General features: G+C 39.5%; 3 protein-coding genes and 1 non-coding gene across 4 annotated transcripts; 2 read left to right on the top strand and 2 right to left on the bottom strand.

Annotated features, from left to right (window-relative positions):
* Nucleotides 1-307: 307 nt before the first annotated feature.
* On the top strand, nucleotides 308-5,026 carry LOC115059059 (ADAMTS-like protein 1). Its single transcript, XM_029526653.1, has 5 exons — nucleotides 308-1,600; nucleotides 1,773-1,977; nucleotides 2,355-2,464; nucleotides 2,604-2,824; nucleotides 3,073-5,026. Exons 1-5 carry the CDS (start codon nucleotides 1,425-1,427, stop codon nucleotides 3,180-3,182), a joined length of 822 nt encoding a protein of 273 aa, XP_029382513.1. The 5' UTR covers nucleotides 308-1,424; the 3' UTR covers nucleotides 3,183-5,026.
* A 2,247-nt stretch (nucleotides 5,027-7,273) lies between these two features.
* Nucleotides 7,274-7,347, bottom strand: trnai-aau (transfer RNA isoleucine (anticodon AAU)). The gene has a single exon. It is a non-coding gene; the product is annotated as a tRNA-Ile (tRNA).
* A 408-nt stretch (nucleotides 7,348-7,755) lies between these two features.
* On the top strand, nucleotides 7,756-12,140 carry larp7 (La ribonucleoprotein 7, transcriptional regulator). The gene is made up of 13 exons (XM_029526404.1): nucleotides 7,756-7,843; nucleotides 8,290-8,504; nucleotides 8,819-8,919; nucleotides 9,010-9,093; nucleotides 9,204-9,368; nucleotides 9,488-9,590; nucleotides 9,706-10,014; nucleotides 10,108-10,261; nucleotides 10,371-10,513; nucleotides 10,829-10,938; nucleotides 11,064-11,223; nucleotides 11,478-11,569; nucleotides 11,939-12,140. The coding sequence occupies exons 1-13, from the start codon at nucleotides 7,839-7,841 to the stop codon at nucleotides 12,014-12,016; spliced, it is 1,719 nt and encodes a 572-aa protein (XP_029382264.1). The 5' UTR covers nucleotides 7,756-7,838; the 3' UTR covers nucleotides 12,017-12,140.
* Nucleotides 12,141-12,694: 554 nt separating this feature from the next.
* On the bottom strand, nucleotides 12,695-14,163 carry saxo2 (stabilizer of axonemal microtubules 2). Its single transcript, XM_029526949.1, has 3 exons — nucleotides 14,006-14,163; nucleotides 13,754-13,899; nucleotides 12,695-13,656 (listed from the first exon to the last, which is right to left on the bottom strand). The coding sequence occupies exons 1-3, from the start codon at nucleotides 14,161-14,163 to the stop codon at nucleotides 12,695-12,697; spliced, it is 1,266 nt and encodes a 421-aa protein (XP_029382809.1).

The raw sequence follows: 14,163 nt of genomic DNA, 5'->3' as shown, positions 1-14,163 counted from the left end.
TTGTCTTTGTGTTGGCAGAGTAGGCCTATCGCCCACTGGCTCCCTGAGGATTCAGTCTCCGAGCAAAGGCGATGAGGGTTTGTACACCTGCACTGCGAGGAATCGCCTTGGATCGGCATCTCTTTCATCTTGGCTGCAGATTACAGGTGAAGTTGATGAACGTTCGAAGCTTGTCAATATTTTTTTCTTAACCGTGGCTCAAAGATACTGTTCTGAGTCAATGATGACAAACCTACAAAGGTTTTCCCACTCTCCTGTCGAGTCGGCTGATGGTAACTTAGTGCAGCTTAAAGATTGAGAACAGGGGAAACAGCTTGTCTGGCTCTGTGCAAGGTAAAATTAATCAGACTACAAAAACCTCTTGAGCTTTCTTAAGTGTGATTTGGCTACAGTGAAGTTCCATAATCAGCAATCATGACTATAACAGGTTTTTTTTTTTTCCTACGCATACAAATGTTATCATCAGTATTAACCCACTGTCAAGTTGAGTTTGCCCTAATATACTTTCATGTGTTCCAGTTTATAGTAATTTGTGTGGTTCTTTTGCGGTTCAGACTTGGAGGTTAGGAAAGCATTCTTTTAAACTAAGAAACAAGCACACCCAGACATAACCACAGATATACAGTAAGCTTTTACGTACCCTAGTGGCTCATCTGGCTGAGTCAGTGATGGGGAATGTCTGGAGCGTGTCACAGCCCGGGTCACCTATAAGCTGCGCTGTCCGAAGTCTCCTCTGAGTACAATAAGGCGTATTCCCATCAAAGCACCGCCACTGTGGGTTCCCTGATGCTCCAGCTCTTTTCTTCCCCATATGATAACAATTAGAGGCTCCAGGCAATGTTTCAAAGGAGATTAAGAGGCAGTACCCCACTTGCCTAATCTAAATGGAAAGGATAAAGAGACTTAAAAGTGCTGAAAAATGTCAAAAGCACATTTTCTTATATTTTTAACTCAAAGACATATAAAGGCCGTATCAGGTGGGTGTACTTCTGAAAAACTAAACAATGGAGAGAGGAAGAAAAATTTGTCTGTAAATACAATTCTTGTTGAAGTATGAAAAGCACATACTTTATTTCAAAACAAGAACAACCCATCTGCCGATTTCCAACCATGACCCACTTTAGAAGGTCAAAGAAAAAGGTTTGAGCTCTTGAAATCACCATGACTGGGGACATGTTGAAGTCAGCAGCATTAATACTGCATTTTCACAACTCTAGGACCTTTGGAGATTTTTAACACTGTGATAAGTTTCCTTAATGTCTTCAATAAATTTCATAATATCCCTGCGGTAAAAAGTGATATCTCTTGATTTGGTGTTTATTTGTTAATTTATTGCAATTTCAAGGAGTAAATCTATAGCCAGACATAGATTCTCAGTATAGGTATATGCAACATATTAAAAAAGTTACAAGTATCTTGTTTTGATGTCTGCTTATATCCAAAAACAATATAGACACACATACTGTATTTTATTTGATGCATTTTCAGCTGGTAAAGGGAGAAGTTGTAACAATATGGGAGCAAATGGCGCAGTTTGCTCTGAGAAGAGAAACAGCAGCCAATCAGCAGAGCTGTGTCTTGGACAAGGCTGTCTCCTCAGGTACATCGCTGCTTCTCCTCTTTTGTACACAATTCCCAATTTTCCCCTGCCATTTCCTCTAATAAAATATGTAAATGCAGCTCATTATCTCACAGTGTAGATAATAATCATATTAGACATATATCTTATTACATTATCCCTCTTTTTCCTGTGTTGCGGCGGGGTGGATTAGGTGGCGAGTTGATCCTTGGTCACCATGTTCAGCCACATGTGGAGGTGGGTTCCAGACCAGGAGTATCCGCTGCTTGAGGGGTCCTGAGGGCAAGTCCAGGGAGGCAGAGAGCCAACTCTGCCTTGAAACGGCCAGGAGACCTTCTGACACTCGGGTATGCAACCTTCTGCCATGTGCCAGATGGACCGCAACCTCTTGGGGGCCGGTGAGTCTACATGCTTGAGCAGATGGCAATCTGCCAATTTAATTAATGGTAGTTTCCGCACCCTTAAAGAACTGACACCTTGGATCAATTTCATTTTCAAAATAATTCAAAGGGGAAACTCGCTGTTTGCCTGTTATTAGCTGTTAGAAGCCAAATGTTGAAAGACAGTCTAAAAGAGGTATAACTATTTCTCTGCACATCTTTCCTAAGTGTTGTATGACAAATTCAGTCTTAAGAATTGTGCCATGGTTAGTCTTTAAAAACACACCTCAGTACTACTTTACAGAGTGAACTAAACATGTGGCTTAGTTTTTAGAACGAATATTTGAAATGTACTAAAAGCTGAATGTGCTTCAATATTTTTTTTTCCCCGTCAGTGCCATGGCCAGTGTATAGGTCCCAATCTGGCAACCCAGCACCGCCATGTTTACTGCCAAAACACAAATGGGAGTAAAGTGCCCTACAGGATGTGCAGCGGACTCCACAGGTAGATCCAGACACCCCAACACGATTGAATGGATGTTCTCTACTGTTGGTGACTGTTGTAATATTGAAAATACACAAATGCCTCCTGTTTCGGCCAATCGCTGAAGTATCATGTCTAATGTCTGTGTTCCTATTTTCAGGCCCAGCTCTCTGAAGAACTGCTCCACAGAGAGTTGTGCACTTCACTGGCACGTCGGGCCATGGACACAGTGCACTGCCACCTGTGGACGACATGGCTTCCAGTCGCGGCAGGTGACCTGCGCACACCGTCGAACTGGAAAAGCTACACGAGAACATCACTGTATGTGGAGGCCTCGCCCCCCCAGCTGGCAGCGATGCAACATTTTGTCCTGTGGAAGAGGTAAGAAACAATTACACTGATCTCAAGTTAGAAACAATTGGTTCCATCATATTGTGATATCAATAGAATATTTTTAAAGAAGAACTGACCTTTTAACCCAGGGTGTCAAAAAGAAGTACATACATTATTTCCTTGATTCAATTAGCCTGACTTGAGATGTTTCCTCTCACAAAATGTTTTTCTGTCTTGGGAAGAGATTAGGCCTCCAGTGAGTATATGTTGAAAACTGTATTGTCTCTGTATTCCAGCAGTAGAGTGTCGAGACAGCACGAGGTACTGTGAGAAGGTTCGACAGCTGGAGCTCTGCCCGCTGCCCCAGTTTAAGAGCCGCTGCTGTCATTCCTGCCGAACCACCTGAGATTGAAGGGCCACGAGATGAGGACTGTGGACAACCTGCCTAGGTCAGGGAGGGTTCCAACAGAGATTTTAAACCTCTATGCCCCATCCTAAAACCAACAACTGTCTTCGCTGAGGGGTTTCGGATGAGGAGACCTGACTATAGGCCAATGTTTGGACTGTCATACCTGGAGTGGCTGTGATCTACTTTCCTCAAAGATGACACTTGTGGGTTTGAACTAGAAAATATTGTTTTGAGAGGAGTTCCGTGTCAATGAAGGCTTAAGTTTTACTTCACTTTTTATTGTATTTTTAAAGACAGACTTTCGTTTCGTTTCCTAAGTTATGCAAAAGTGACACATTTTCATTGAGCATAGAAACATGGTGACTGCATTGCTGCAGAAAAGGGAATGCTTATAAAACAGAACTATACAAAACCTGTCTACATTTATAGTGTGCGCTGTTGTTTCAGGGTTTCCCTAAAAAAAAAACCCCATGCTCTACTGTAGTACCATCACGTCATGTCTCAAATAGAGTGCATATTATTATGCAGCCAGCATGCAATAGAAGTAGCATACAATACAGAAATAGACTTTTGAAACTGATGTCCGGGGATTCTGTGCTGACCGCTGAGCTTGTGATAACCACTGGATAGTTGCCTGTTTGCCTTTATTGTAAAGATCTCTCAAAACAGTATTGCTAAATAATTTAGATATTACATAAGCTTTTATCAATGCGGTGTGGATATACTCTTCTTTGAAAACTGAAATTCAGCACAGTTCTGTGTGCAAATGGGAAATAGCTTACATGACTAAAAAGCTAATGTTTGATAAATGGTATACATTTGATATTAGCCACCTTGGAAATAGATGATGATCTGTGCTACCATTTCAGGTCATTAATTAGCACATGTCGACAGCAGTGGTTGGTCAAGTCATTTGAAGAGGATGTTTTTCCTGTATTTTGGCAGAATAGAAATTAGGACATGATAAAGATTTATCTCACAAGGGTTGCACTAATGGAGGTGTCTGAAATTTTGCACTCAACTCGTCCAAGTCTTTGTTGAGAACATGGCTTGTAGAGTTTTTTCTTTTATGTTGTTTTTCTAGTTTGTAAGGTTACATTGTTTATATATTTCATGTTCTGATTTTGATATGTCTTGTAAAGATGTTTGTTAAAATGTTTCTTTAACCACTTTGCAGTGTTAAAGCACATTTAAGTGTAAACTGAGCGTAATTGCCCCCCATAAATTCTATCAAATCATGTTTTACTGTTTGCTCTAATTTTTAGGGGGGCAGAAAACACAGTTTTCAGCTGTTCTGCTTTAGACAGAATTCAGTGTTAGTTGAACAAAAAATATGTCAATATGACCTCTGTGTCATATTTTATACTGGTTAAAGCAGTTTTGTTTTTTTATTTTTTGGATAAGATAAAATCTTTCATTTATCCCACAGTGGGGAAATTTTAAAGATCATAATTAATGTACCAAAATGACATTATTGCATTGGGTTTGCACTTTTGATATTATGTCTGGAGATCCATGATGCTTCATCAACAAGTGCAACAGTTACATGAGGAGACTACTTGGCCTTTCATTGAGGTGTGATTATTTGACTTTATGAGAGGAAAACATCATTGACATATTACTTATGCTCTTAACTTATGTAGATATATGTCTTGTTCTTTAACTATTTATTTTGTTTGTTCTTGTGCATACTTTTGTAAATAATAACAGGGTGGGTTTTAAATATTCATTTGACAGCTGATAGTATTTGATGTGCATGTGATGGGGACCCTCTGCTGGTGACTTGATGTGTTGCTCTGCTCATGCCTGATTTATCATTAAATAAAACCAAATACATTCCTTTCACAACCTGTTTGTTGTGATGAATGCTGCCGTATGTTTGTTTGGTTGGTTAGTTTTCTCATTATTGCCTTCGTCTTTTATCTTATAATAAGGTTTGTCATTAGCAGGGTCACACTGGCCATTGGGCATACTGGACCACATACCAGGGCCATTAAACTGACCGACCTGTCCACTGTGTTTCCTGGGCCCTCTCTGTTCGACATCAGGGAGTGTTTACTGTTGACGGCCATGAGAAGGTGCAGTGTCAGTTGGAGCCTCGGGCAAGAGTAAGGTGTTGGATAGACTGGGGGGGAGAAGTTTTTCTCTTTATTAACAGGCATCACCATCAGGACATAGAGACACAATGTTGCAAAGAAACCTAAGACATGCCATGATTTATTTTTGGAAAAATAATGTTGACTTACAGCATGTATTTGGAATGAAATTGCATTGGTCTGAATATAAACAATAGAAATGCAATAGATCGAATTCATCAGCGACTGTCATATACTTTAACCATATTTCTACCAAATAGACTATAATATGTATGTACGATGGCTAACGATAGCTACAGCTCATAGTAAGCAGATGAATGATTTACAAAAGATCCATAGGCCTACCATTGTGATAGTATCATATGTATATTATTAATATCTACTTGAACAATGCCGAGAGATAACATATGTTGTGAATTGGCATGATACAAATAAAAACTGACTGTCTCAATATATAATTTAAGCAAGAGCTTCTACTTGCTATGAATTTTGGTTATTGGCAACGCCGATATATCGCAACACATAATCCATCTTTTTTTTCCTTTCCAGAGTACAATAAACCAGACAGAAGCATAAAGATGTCCTCAGGCACAGGATTGAGAGCGTGCTCCTCCACAATACTCGACAGGGGAGAAAAATTATTTTTCAGAGCAGGACATTGAGTTAAAAAGACACAAGGTGCAAATATAAAGACAAAAGTCACTATCTTTACAGCAGAAGTCAGCTGTACATAGGCAAACCTTACCAACTAAACCTTTTTCAAGCACAAATTTCAAGCGTCCTATCAAGGACCTTGTTCTTCTAGGAATGGCTGGTATTGCAAAAAACATTCTGGTGCAGAAAATGCTGTTTGATTTTAATAGAAGAGAGAACCATCTTGCATTTGATTTCATCATCCGTATGACCGACAGAGACCTTAATCCGATCAACAAACCCACAAACTTAAGAGAGTTGAACTTGTGAAAACAAACAATAAAACACCCTTCTAAAGTACCGGACAACAATATAACAACTGTGATGTAGATGTTTTTGTGGCTGAGCCAGATGAAAAATCAGAGGTCTGAGTGAGACTTAGGTGGATGATCCAACCTTTATGACAATGGTCATTTCTGGTGCCACCCCTCAAAGGTCATGAATGTAAGCACTGAGTATGATGTGTCTGGGATAAAAAAGAACAAATTAATAAAAAGAATATCCCAAGAATAGCAAAATATTAGATTGAATTCACACATGGGGCACAGATGGTAAACATAGTTTGATATTTGATGGTTTGTTGCTTTTGCAGGTGCTAAACATTTCCAACATGGTTCAGGACATACTTCTTTAAAGTTGCCTATGTGCTTTCACAGGATGGAGGCAACCCAAGTGAGCCCCAGAGGTCTGCTCTCACTCAGTGACTTATATCTGCTGGAACAAGTTGTGTGAGTGTATTTCTTTTCTTTTCTTTCTTTGATAATTTTAAACTATATTTCAACACTTTAGTTTTTTTTTTCCACCTGAGGCTTCTGATGAAGCGATCTGTATAGGGCCATGTGGAATGATGTGCCAGAGTCCTGGCGCACCTGAGAAAGTATTACTGTGAACTTCACAGATGACCACATGTGGGAGTCATGGGGGGAATTGATCTCAAAATGGTGTGAGAAAAACCGTGAGTGAAGGTAAGTGTGCAAAGTGTCAGTCCTTCTACATGCAATCTCACAGCTTATCAAACACTTGACTGAGCCCTGCACTGAGGGCCTTACATGGAAAAAGCTCAAAAAGTTTGAAAATGTTCTGAACCTCTGACGAACAGAAGTCTACAGTTATCTCAATTTGTCTGTAAACACAGATGAAATGTCGATTTAATGTTGAATGCCTTGATGACAAAAGGAAAAATTGTTCTATGATTCATGTAAAAAACTAAAGTTTGTTGTAAAAAAGCTAATTTTTAATTCATACTACAATGCAATGAGTCAGATGAGAGGGTCACAAAATAAAACAAAAACGATTTTGTGGCCCGTACGGGGATCGAACCCGCGACCTTGGCGTTATTAGCACCACGCTCTAACCAACTGAGCTAACCGGCCGCTGCCCGGATTGTACTTTGCTCCATTTTTGATATCATATATTTGTTGATATGAAGCGTTAGGGTTAGTGCACTGCTTTATTGGTTTATTTCCAGACCCTTCTCCACCAATACCTTCCTCTCCTCTTTCCTCTTTCACTGAAGTTACACTCAACGAGAAAGCGGCTGGATTCCGGATGTCTCTCTTACAAATAAAAGCATAAATCATATCAGTTAATTATTTCTACGGAGCACACCATTATATAATTAATAAACTCAATTATTTATATTAAAAATCTATATAGTAGATTTTACTAAATCTACTGTCAACCAATGAAAAATTGGCAATAAATTGTTGCCTTTATTTTGGTCGAGGTCAGCGGAAGTTGTGTACTGTGACCTTTCTGATGACGAATTAATTCTGCGACGTCTCACCGAACCAACTCGGCAGGCTGCTGTTTGTTTTTTTTTTGTGCGCGCTAACCGTCAAACTGGACCACTTCTTTGTGTCATATGAGGTCAGTTTTGTATGTTAGCATGTCGTATGAATTTCAAGCTGAGATTTGAGGGATTTAGAAATGCATTCGGCACGACTGAAGTATTTTAAATATTCCCCACCTACTAATTGACACCAACTTCCACAGCAATTAGCCGAAGCTCGTGACGGCTAACAGACGACTAGCTGAAACGTAAACGGCCAACTTAGTAAACGTGCTAAGTAAGAAGCTAACGTTGTTTTTACTAATGCTACAAAAACGAGATTTCAAGGGGTGTGTTCATCGTTGACTTGTTTATTCTTTGGAAAGACTGCTTCCTAGTGCTGTGAATTTGAAATTGCTCGTTCTGTATTCAATTAAATTGAATAAAAAGTCAGTCTTATTGATACCACAACTTCTAACTGCAGTAATAATTATGCACTGCATCCAAAAAACAAAACAATGAAACCCTTTCTGTCTTTCTTCAGTTCCACCCAGAGGATGATTGATACAGAGAAAGGTGATGATGGTGCTGGTGCCAAAAAGCCCAGCATTAAAAACAAGGACACAGAGAAGAAGAAGCGGTCTCGAGTCAAACAGCTGCTGGGTGATGTGAAGAAGCAAGTGGAGTTCTGGTTCGGAGATGTCAACCTTCACAAGGATCGCTTTCTGAGAAAAATTATTGACGAGTCAGACAATGGATGTAAGAGGATTGGTTTCTGAAATTATTTTTAATGCTGTAAATGTGTACCTTCTAAAAGCATTGGTGCCTCAAAACATGGAGCCAATATCACAGTCCTTGTTTAGTGCAATAGCATTCCTCAGCTGAAGCTAAAATGATGATGAAACGGATGAAATTCTTTCCTATAACATTCTCAACATATTATGTGATTTTTTTTTTTTTTTTTTTTTTTATGAGGTGTGTATTAGGGATAAAAATGTAAATGTTGATATGAAATCACCAAATTTTTTTTATTGAACTAAGCAACACATAACACTTTGTTTAATGTGTCTTAGATGTTGACATATCTGTCTTGGCAAGCTTCAATCGAATGAAAAAGCTGACAACTGACACAAAGCTGATTGCAAGGGCACTGAAAAATTCATCTGTTGTTGAGGTACTGTATTGTCAATTCAAACACCTCATCATTTTCTCAATGTTTTTTGTGATTTATCAAGTCTCAACAATTATTTTTGTTTTGTTTCAGGTGAACTTGGAAGGCAATAAAGTCCGGCGTCAACATCCGATTGGTGACATTCCAAATGACACAGACAACCGCACAGTCTATGTGGTAGGAAATGTTTTCTGCAGTTGTTCTCAAATGTTACCAGCTGGTCAGAAAATTTGTTTTGGACATCAAAATATTACAATTGTATTTTTTTTTCTTTTTTGGTTTACAAGGAACTTCTGCCCAAGGATGTGACACACAGCTGGATAGAAAGAGTATTCACAAAATGTGGGAATGTGGTTTATGTGAGCATCCCCAGATACAAGTCCTCTGGTGATTCCAAGGGTTTTGCATTTGTTGAGTTTGAAAAAAAGGAGCAAGCACAGAAAGCCATAGAGGTGAAAACTTATTATAAATAGCTGCAGTTGCCTGAAACATGTTCTGATTAATCTGAGTCCAGTCATTATTTTTGGAACTGGAAGAAAACTCTGGGGAAATTTTGATCTTTTTGGAGCAGATGCTGAACAACCCCCCTGAAGATGCTCCAAGGAAACCAGGGATTTTTCCTAAGACCAGAAGTAGGAAGGCGATTACTCTGCCAGCAGACAATCCACCATCAGGTGAAATGTATTACAATCAGAGAAGTGTTGAGGTGTTTCTTTTATTTAATATTACTGCACTTTATTTCTGTATCAACAATTTTACTCTGCACCGCTTTACCTTAATGATCTGCAGGTGAAGAAGAAGAAAAAAAAAAGAAAAAGAAGAAGAAAAAGAAAGAGGCTGCCATGCTACCAACAACTACAGAAGAAGCCAAAGAACACCCTATGGAAGCGGAACCATCAGAAGAAAAGGTGAAGCACTCAGCAGCAGGGAGCTTTGAACCAGAGGTAGCCAGCACTCAGAAGACAGCAGGGAAATTGTCAGAGAAAAAGCGAAGACGGTCACAGACAGTTGAAGGCTCAGACAGTGACCTACCAGCTAAAATAAGGAAAACCAGTATTAGTGAATTTGCAGAAAAGGAGAAAGGAATAACAATAGCTGGTAAGTAATCAAAATGTTTTACTTTTTGTGTCGAAGCATGATGAGATATCTTTAAAGGAATGAAACCACAGCTTTATGTTTTTCCACTTTCAGATTCACCATCTCACAGTGACACAGACAGAGGTGTTGAGGAAGGGAAAGAAAACAGAGATGACTCAACAGTTAAAGCAAAGAGGAAGAGAAAGAAGAAGCACAAGGAGAAGTTGAAAATTGGGGAGGAAGTCATCCCACTGCGGGTTTTATCAAAGTAAAATCTTGGATCCCTTTTTCTTTATACAATACATCATCAAGAAAATGCAAATAATAGAAAATAGCACACTACTTGACATGTTTCCCTATCTTTTGCCCATGTAAAGGAAAGATTGGCTTGAACTGAAGGAGGAGTATTTGACCTTGCAGAAGCGCAGCATGGCATCCCTGAAAAAGTGTATCAGTAAGATAGATCACAAGGAGGAGAAGAGTCTAATGGAGACAGACAGTGATCGTCAAGATGGGGACAGTGAGTTTTGTCGCCACCGTGGACAAAGTGCAGACTGTACAGACTTGGGGAGAAAACACAACTGATGCTTTAACTTTCCATTAAGGTTTGATGCACAGAGGCAATACAACACTCAGAATTGCTGCTGGGGTAATTTGCCTTCCATTAGCAGTGTCATGCCAATATATTAGAAAGTAAACAGAAATGCAAGCATTTTAGGTTTCCGCTGCAAACTTTGCCCTGGACTTGAGCAAAATGTGTTTCTTGTACATTATAACACTATAGTATTTTGTTTAATGTAATGATGTTGGTTTGTGTGTTTTATCTCTCATCTAGTGAAAAGCAACAAAGGTGAAAAACTAACCAACCAGGGTCCTCAGTTTACCAGTGGTGTCATCATAAAGATTACAGACAACAAGCCATTACCAGCGAGAAAGTTCATCAAAGTACAGTGCAACTCATCACATTTACATACAATTACCATTCTGTGCTGTACTTGGCCTTCAGCAAAGGTAGTTGAAGAATCCCCATACTGGATTAGAGCTCAGTCCTGTTTTTTATGTGTATGTAGGATGTGCTCAGCAAAATATCTCCTGTGGCATACATTGACATCTTGGAGGGAGATGCTGAGGGTCACATCCGTTTTCACAACCCAGAGGAAGCTAAAGCTGTTAGTGATGTCAGAGCAGAGCTACAGAAAGAGCACAGCTGGAAACTTGATATTCTTACAGGTATGCATTTTTCTTTGTATATTTCAAGGTAGAATCCATTTAGTGGGGAATGCACTCTGGTGTAACCCACATGCAAACATACCTACATTGTTAATGAGCAGACGATGTGGATGATTGATCTTGCACACTCATTTCCATAATTGATGAACAGAATAACTCACTGGGACAGCCTCTATCTGCTTCTCTAATTTTTTTGTGTGTGCATGTTTTTAACTTTAACATAAATGAACATAAATTGATTCCTTCTTTAAAAGGTGACCACGAACAAAGGTACTGGCAGAAAATCCTAGTCGACCGTCAGGTCAAGTTAAATCGTCCAAGAGAAAAGAAAAGAGGCACAGAGAAGGTAAGACTACCCTTTAAAGTTTAAGTAGGGACACACACACATGCATGCTTCCATTTTTAGTCAGTAAACAAGATGTTTACAGAAAGTCGTGTAATCACACAAATTATAAGCAATCCAAATAAATGTGGTATTTGAAATTTATGACAAAGGCTTTACATGCACTGTTACATATGTTGCTGAATGCTCAGAGTGTACAAAAAACTTGTGATTAGAATTGCTTATATTTTTAGTATTTTATTGTAAATACACTCCACTTTTGGATTTGCTCCAGGAATGATTTTGACACTGGTTCACCACTACTGTTAAATCTGCGCCTATTTTCCTTATGCACTGTCACACACCATTTCTTATTTTCTTGTCACACTTCAGCTCATATCCAAAGCAGAAAAAATCATCATTGCCCGAGCCAAAGAGGCCCATAAGCACATCCGTTTCCAAGAAGACTGATACCTGCAGAAGTGTATTTGTTTTTCCAACCATAAACTTTTAACTGTGATGTGATTTGAAGGGGTTGGGGTCAATATGTATTTAGTTGGAAGAGAACTGAGAGAAGTAAATTAGTTGCAACATCCCCTTGTTTTGTTTTATTTTATTTTATTTTATTTTTTGCACTGAAGCCCTTATGATAATGTGGAATGCTGCCATGCATCTTGACATTTTTTTAGACTTTTTAAAAAAAAAGAAAATTCTGTGTATGATGTAAATATTACTGATTTGAAATTGCTCCCGGTCAACAATAACTCCTCATGAATAATTTTTGCTTTTTTTTTTATTATTAAATTTCTTTTTTTGATGACAGCACTGTTTCATATTTTATGTCTAAAGCATGCTTGTGCTTCTCATGCAGTTTGTATGGAATCAATCATAAATTCTTCCAAAATAAAGGAGGCAGTGGCATGAGGCCACTTTAATGAATTCTGGCTTAAATATGATACAAAATTGTGATTTAGACCATTTTTAGTATTAAAAGCTGTTTACCCACCTTTTTTGCTTTCTAGCTTACATAACACTCTGAGATGAGTAGTAGTGTAAAATAGCTGCCATTACGTCACCATTTCTGTTGCATTAATACCTTTTATTGGTGTAAAGCTAGGAACCCATCAGTGGAGACTTCTTTAGAAAGCCTCAGCTTTGGCTGGCAACCATGGTGCTGATTATTTGTTGGGTCTGATCCGTGTCATCTTCACAAATGTCATTGTCAAGCCAAGCTCCTTTTTTGTCAAAACAGGTGGACCAGAGCATCCTGGTTTCCTCATCACCTGTAGAAATGCACCTAAAAGTGGAAAATACTCCATTCTCACCAGCACTTTGATGTTTCTCTGTGGCATCACAGTTTGAATTATGGACAGGAGTCTCCTCCTGGTTAGAATGGAGGCTGGACAGTTTTGGGTTTGTTTTGCAGCTCTCAGCAGGCTTCAGTGTGCACACCTTGATGGGGGTTTTCTTCGGCCATTCCATCTGATCTTTGTTGATAATGGGCATGCGTCGTGGTGTGTTCCAAGCTTTGTAATCCTCCTTCATGGTTGTTAATGTGGGGAAAGGCTCCTTGATTTTCTCGCTGCTTTGCACAGATGGCAGGACTGGCTTGGTGTGCTGGTACTCATGTGGTGTGTAGTCTGCATGTGTTATGGAAAGAAACCCATGGCGGTCTGCTGGTGGACTGGACACTTTGGCTTTACCTTGGCCATGAAAGTTGGTTTCAAGAGACCAGGTCTTGAATTGCTCAAAGAATTTGCTGGCTTCATTCAAAAGTTCTTGGTTTTTGTGGTATGCCAACTTTGGCCCAAAGGATTCCGCACGTTCAGATGGCAGAGCCGTATTGTTTCGGTTCATGGGTTTCATCCTGTGTCTCCTGGGTTGCACTTGATGGGGGATATAGTCACATCTGTAGCTGGTCATGCTCTCAAATGGTTGTGGTTCTTGCTCCTGTGGTGCTGGCTTGCAGTTTGCATCCACTCGAAAAGAATTTCTCTGGGAGTGAGTTTCTTTGGAAGCATTTTTTGGGACAACTAATCCTTGGTTGACTTTCAAGCTGTCCTGTAGCCTGTAAGGCTGACGTTTATTTGCTTTCCATGCTTGGAAATCATCTGAAAATAAGGCAGAGGGAGTTTTGATCCATGTGTGGATATATTTTGTTTTATGTGTCTGATATGTCTCTACCAATATCTTTGTCTGGCCACTTACTTTTGTACACTGAGGTGTAGTCCTCCTGGTTTTCGACAAAGCGAGTGTGAGGGTTTGGAGCACTGCTGCATCTCGGTTGGAATTTGGGTGGCAAGGCTGGCTGAGAGACCTTTGTTGGGGTTTTCATCCATTTGTAGGTTACATACCTGAAGCACACACGCATCATGAAATGTGCTTTCATTATGTAGTTTTTAGTGTACGGAACGTGGTTTATTCATTAGTTCAAACATGTACCAGTGACAAAGAACTTACTTGAAAGTGCTAATGTCAGCACTGGTTCCCTTCAGAGAATGGTAAGGGTTTTTGTTTGTCGACGTGAAGATGGTCAAGTAGCAGTGGGGAGGGAGGAACCTGTCCTGGTACTCTGTTTTTGTGGAGACCTGTGTCCGGCCGCAGTACTTTCTGGACAT

Source organism: Echeneis naucrates, chromosome 18 (assembly GCF_900963305.1).
Source record: "Echeneis naucrates chromosome 18, fEcheNa1.1, whole genome shotgun sequence".
NCBI classification, from domain to species: Eukaryota; Metazoa; Chordata; class Actinopteri; order Carangiformes; family Echeneidae; genus Echeneis; species Echeneis naucrates.
Note: the sequence above shows the minus strand (reverse complement) of the source record. Positions and strands in the feature narration are given on the sequence as shown.

Excerpts from the sequence above, each read along its gene's own strand:
- LOC115059059 (XM_029526653.1), top strand. The coding sequence starts at position 1,425 with ATGTCTGCTTATATCCAAAAACAATATAGACACACATACTGTATTTTA. Across the intron at positions 1,601-1,772 it reads GGACAAGGCTGTCTCCTCAG|GTGGCGAGTTGATCCTTGGT; the intron begins GTACATCGCTGC and ends GGGGTGGATTAG. Across the intron at positions 2,825-3,072 it reads CATTTTGTCCTGTGGAAGAG|CAGTAGAGTGTCGAGACAGC; the intron begins GTAAGAAACAAT and ends TCTGTATTCCAG.
- larp7 (XM_029526404.1), top strand. Across the intron at positions 10,939-11,063 it reads CAGCGAGAAAGTTCATCAAA|GATGTGCTCAGCAAAATATC; the intron begins GTACAGTGCAAC and ends ATGTGTATGTAG. Across the intron at positions 11,570-11,938 it reads AGAAAAGAGGCACAGAGAAG|CTCATATCCAAAGCAGAAAA; the intron begins GTAAGACTACCC and ends GTCACACTTCAG.
- saxo2 (XM_029526949.1), bottom strand. The coding sequence starts at position 14,163 with ATGTCCAGAAAGTACTGCGGCCGGACACAGGTCTCCACAAAAACAGAG. Across the intron at positions 13,900-14,005 it reads GCTGACATTAGCACTTTCAA|GTATGTAACCTACAAATGGA; the intron begins GTAAGTTCTTTG and ends TGTGTGCTTCAG. Across the intron at positions 13,657-13,753 it reads CTACACCTCAGTGTACAAAA|ATGATTTCCAAGCATGGAAA; the intron begins GTAAGTGGCCAG and ends CCTTATTTTCAG.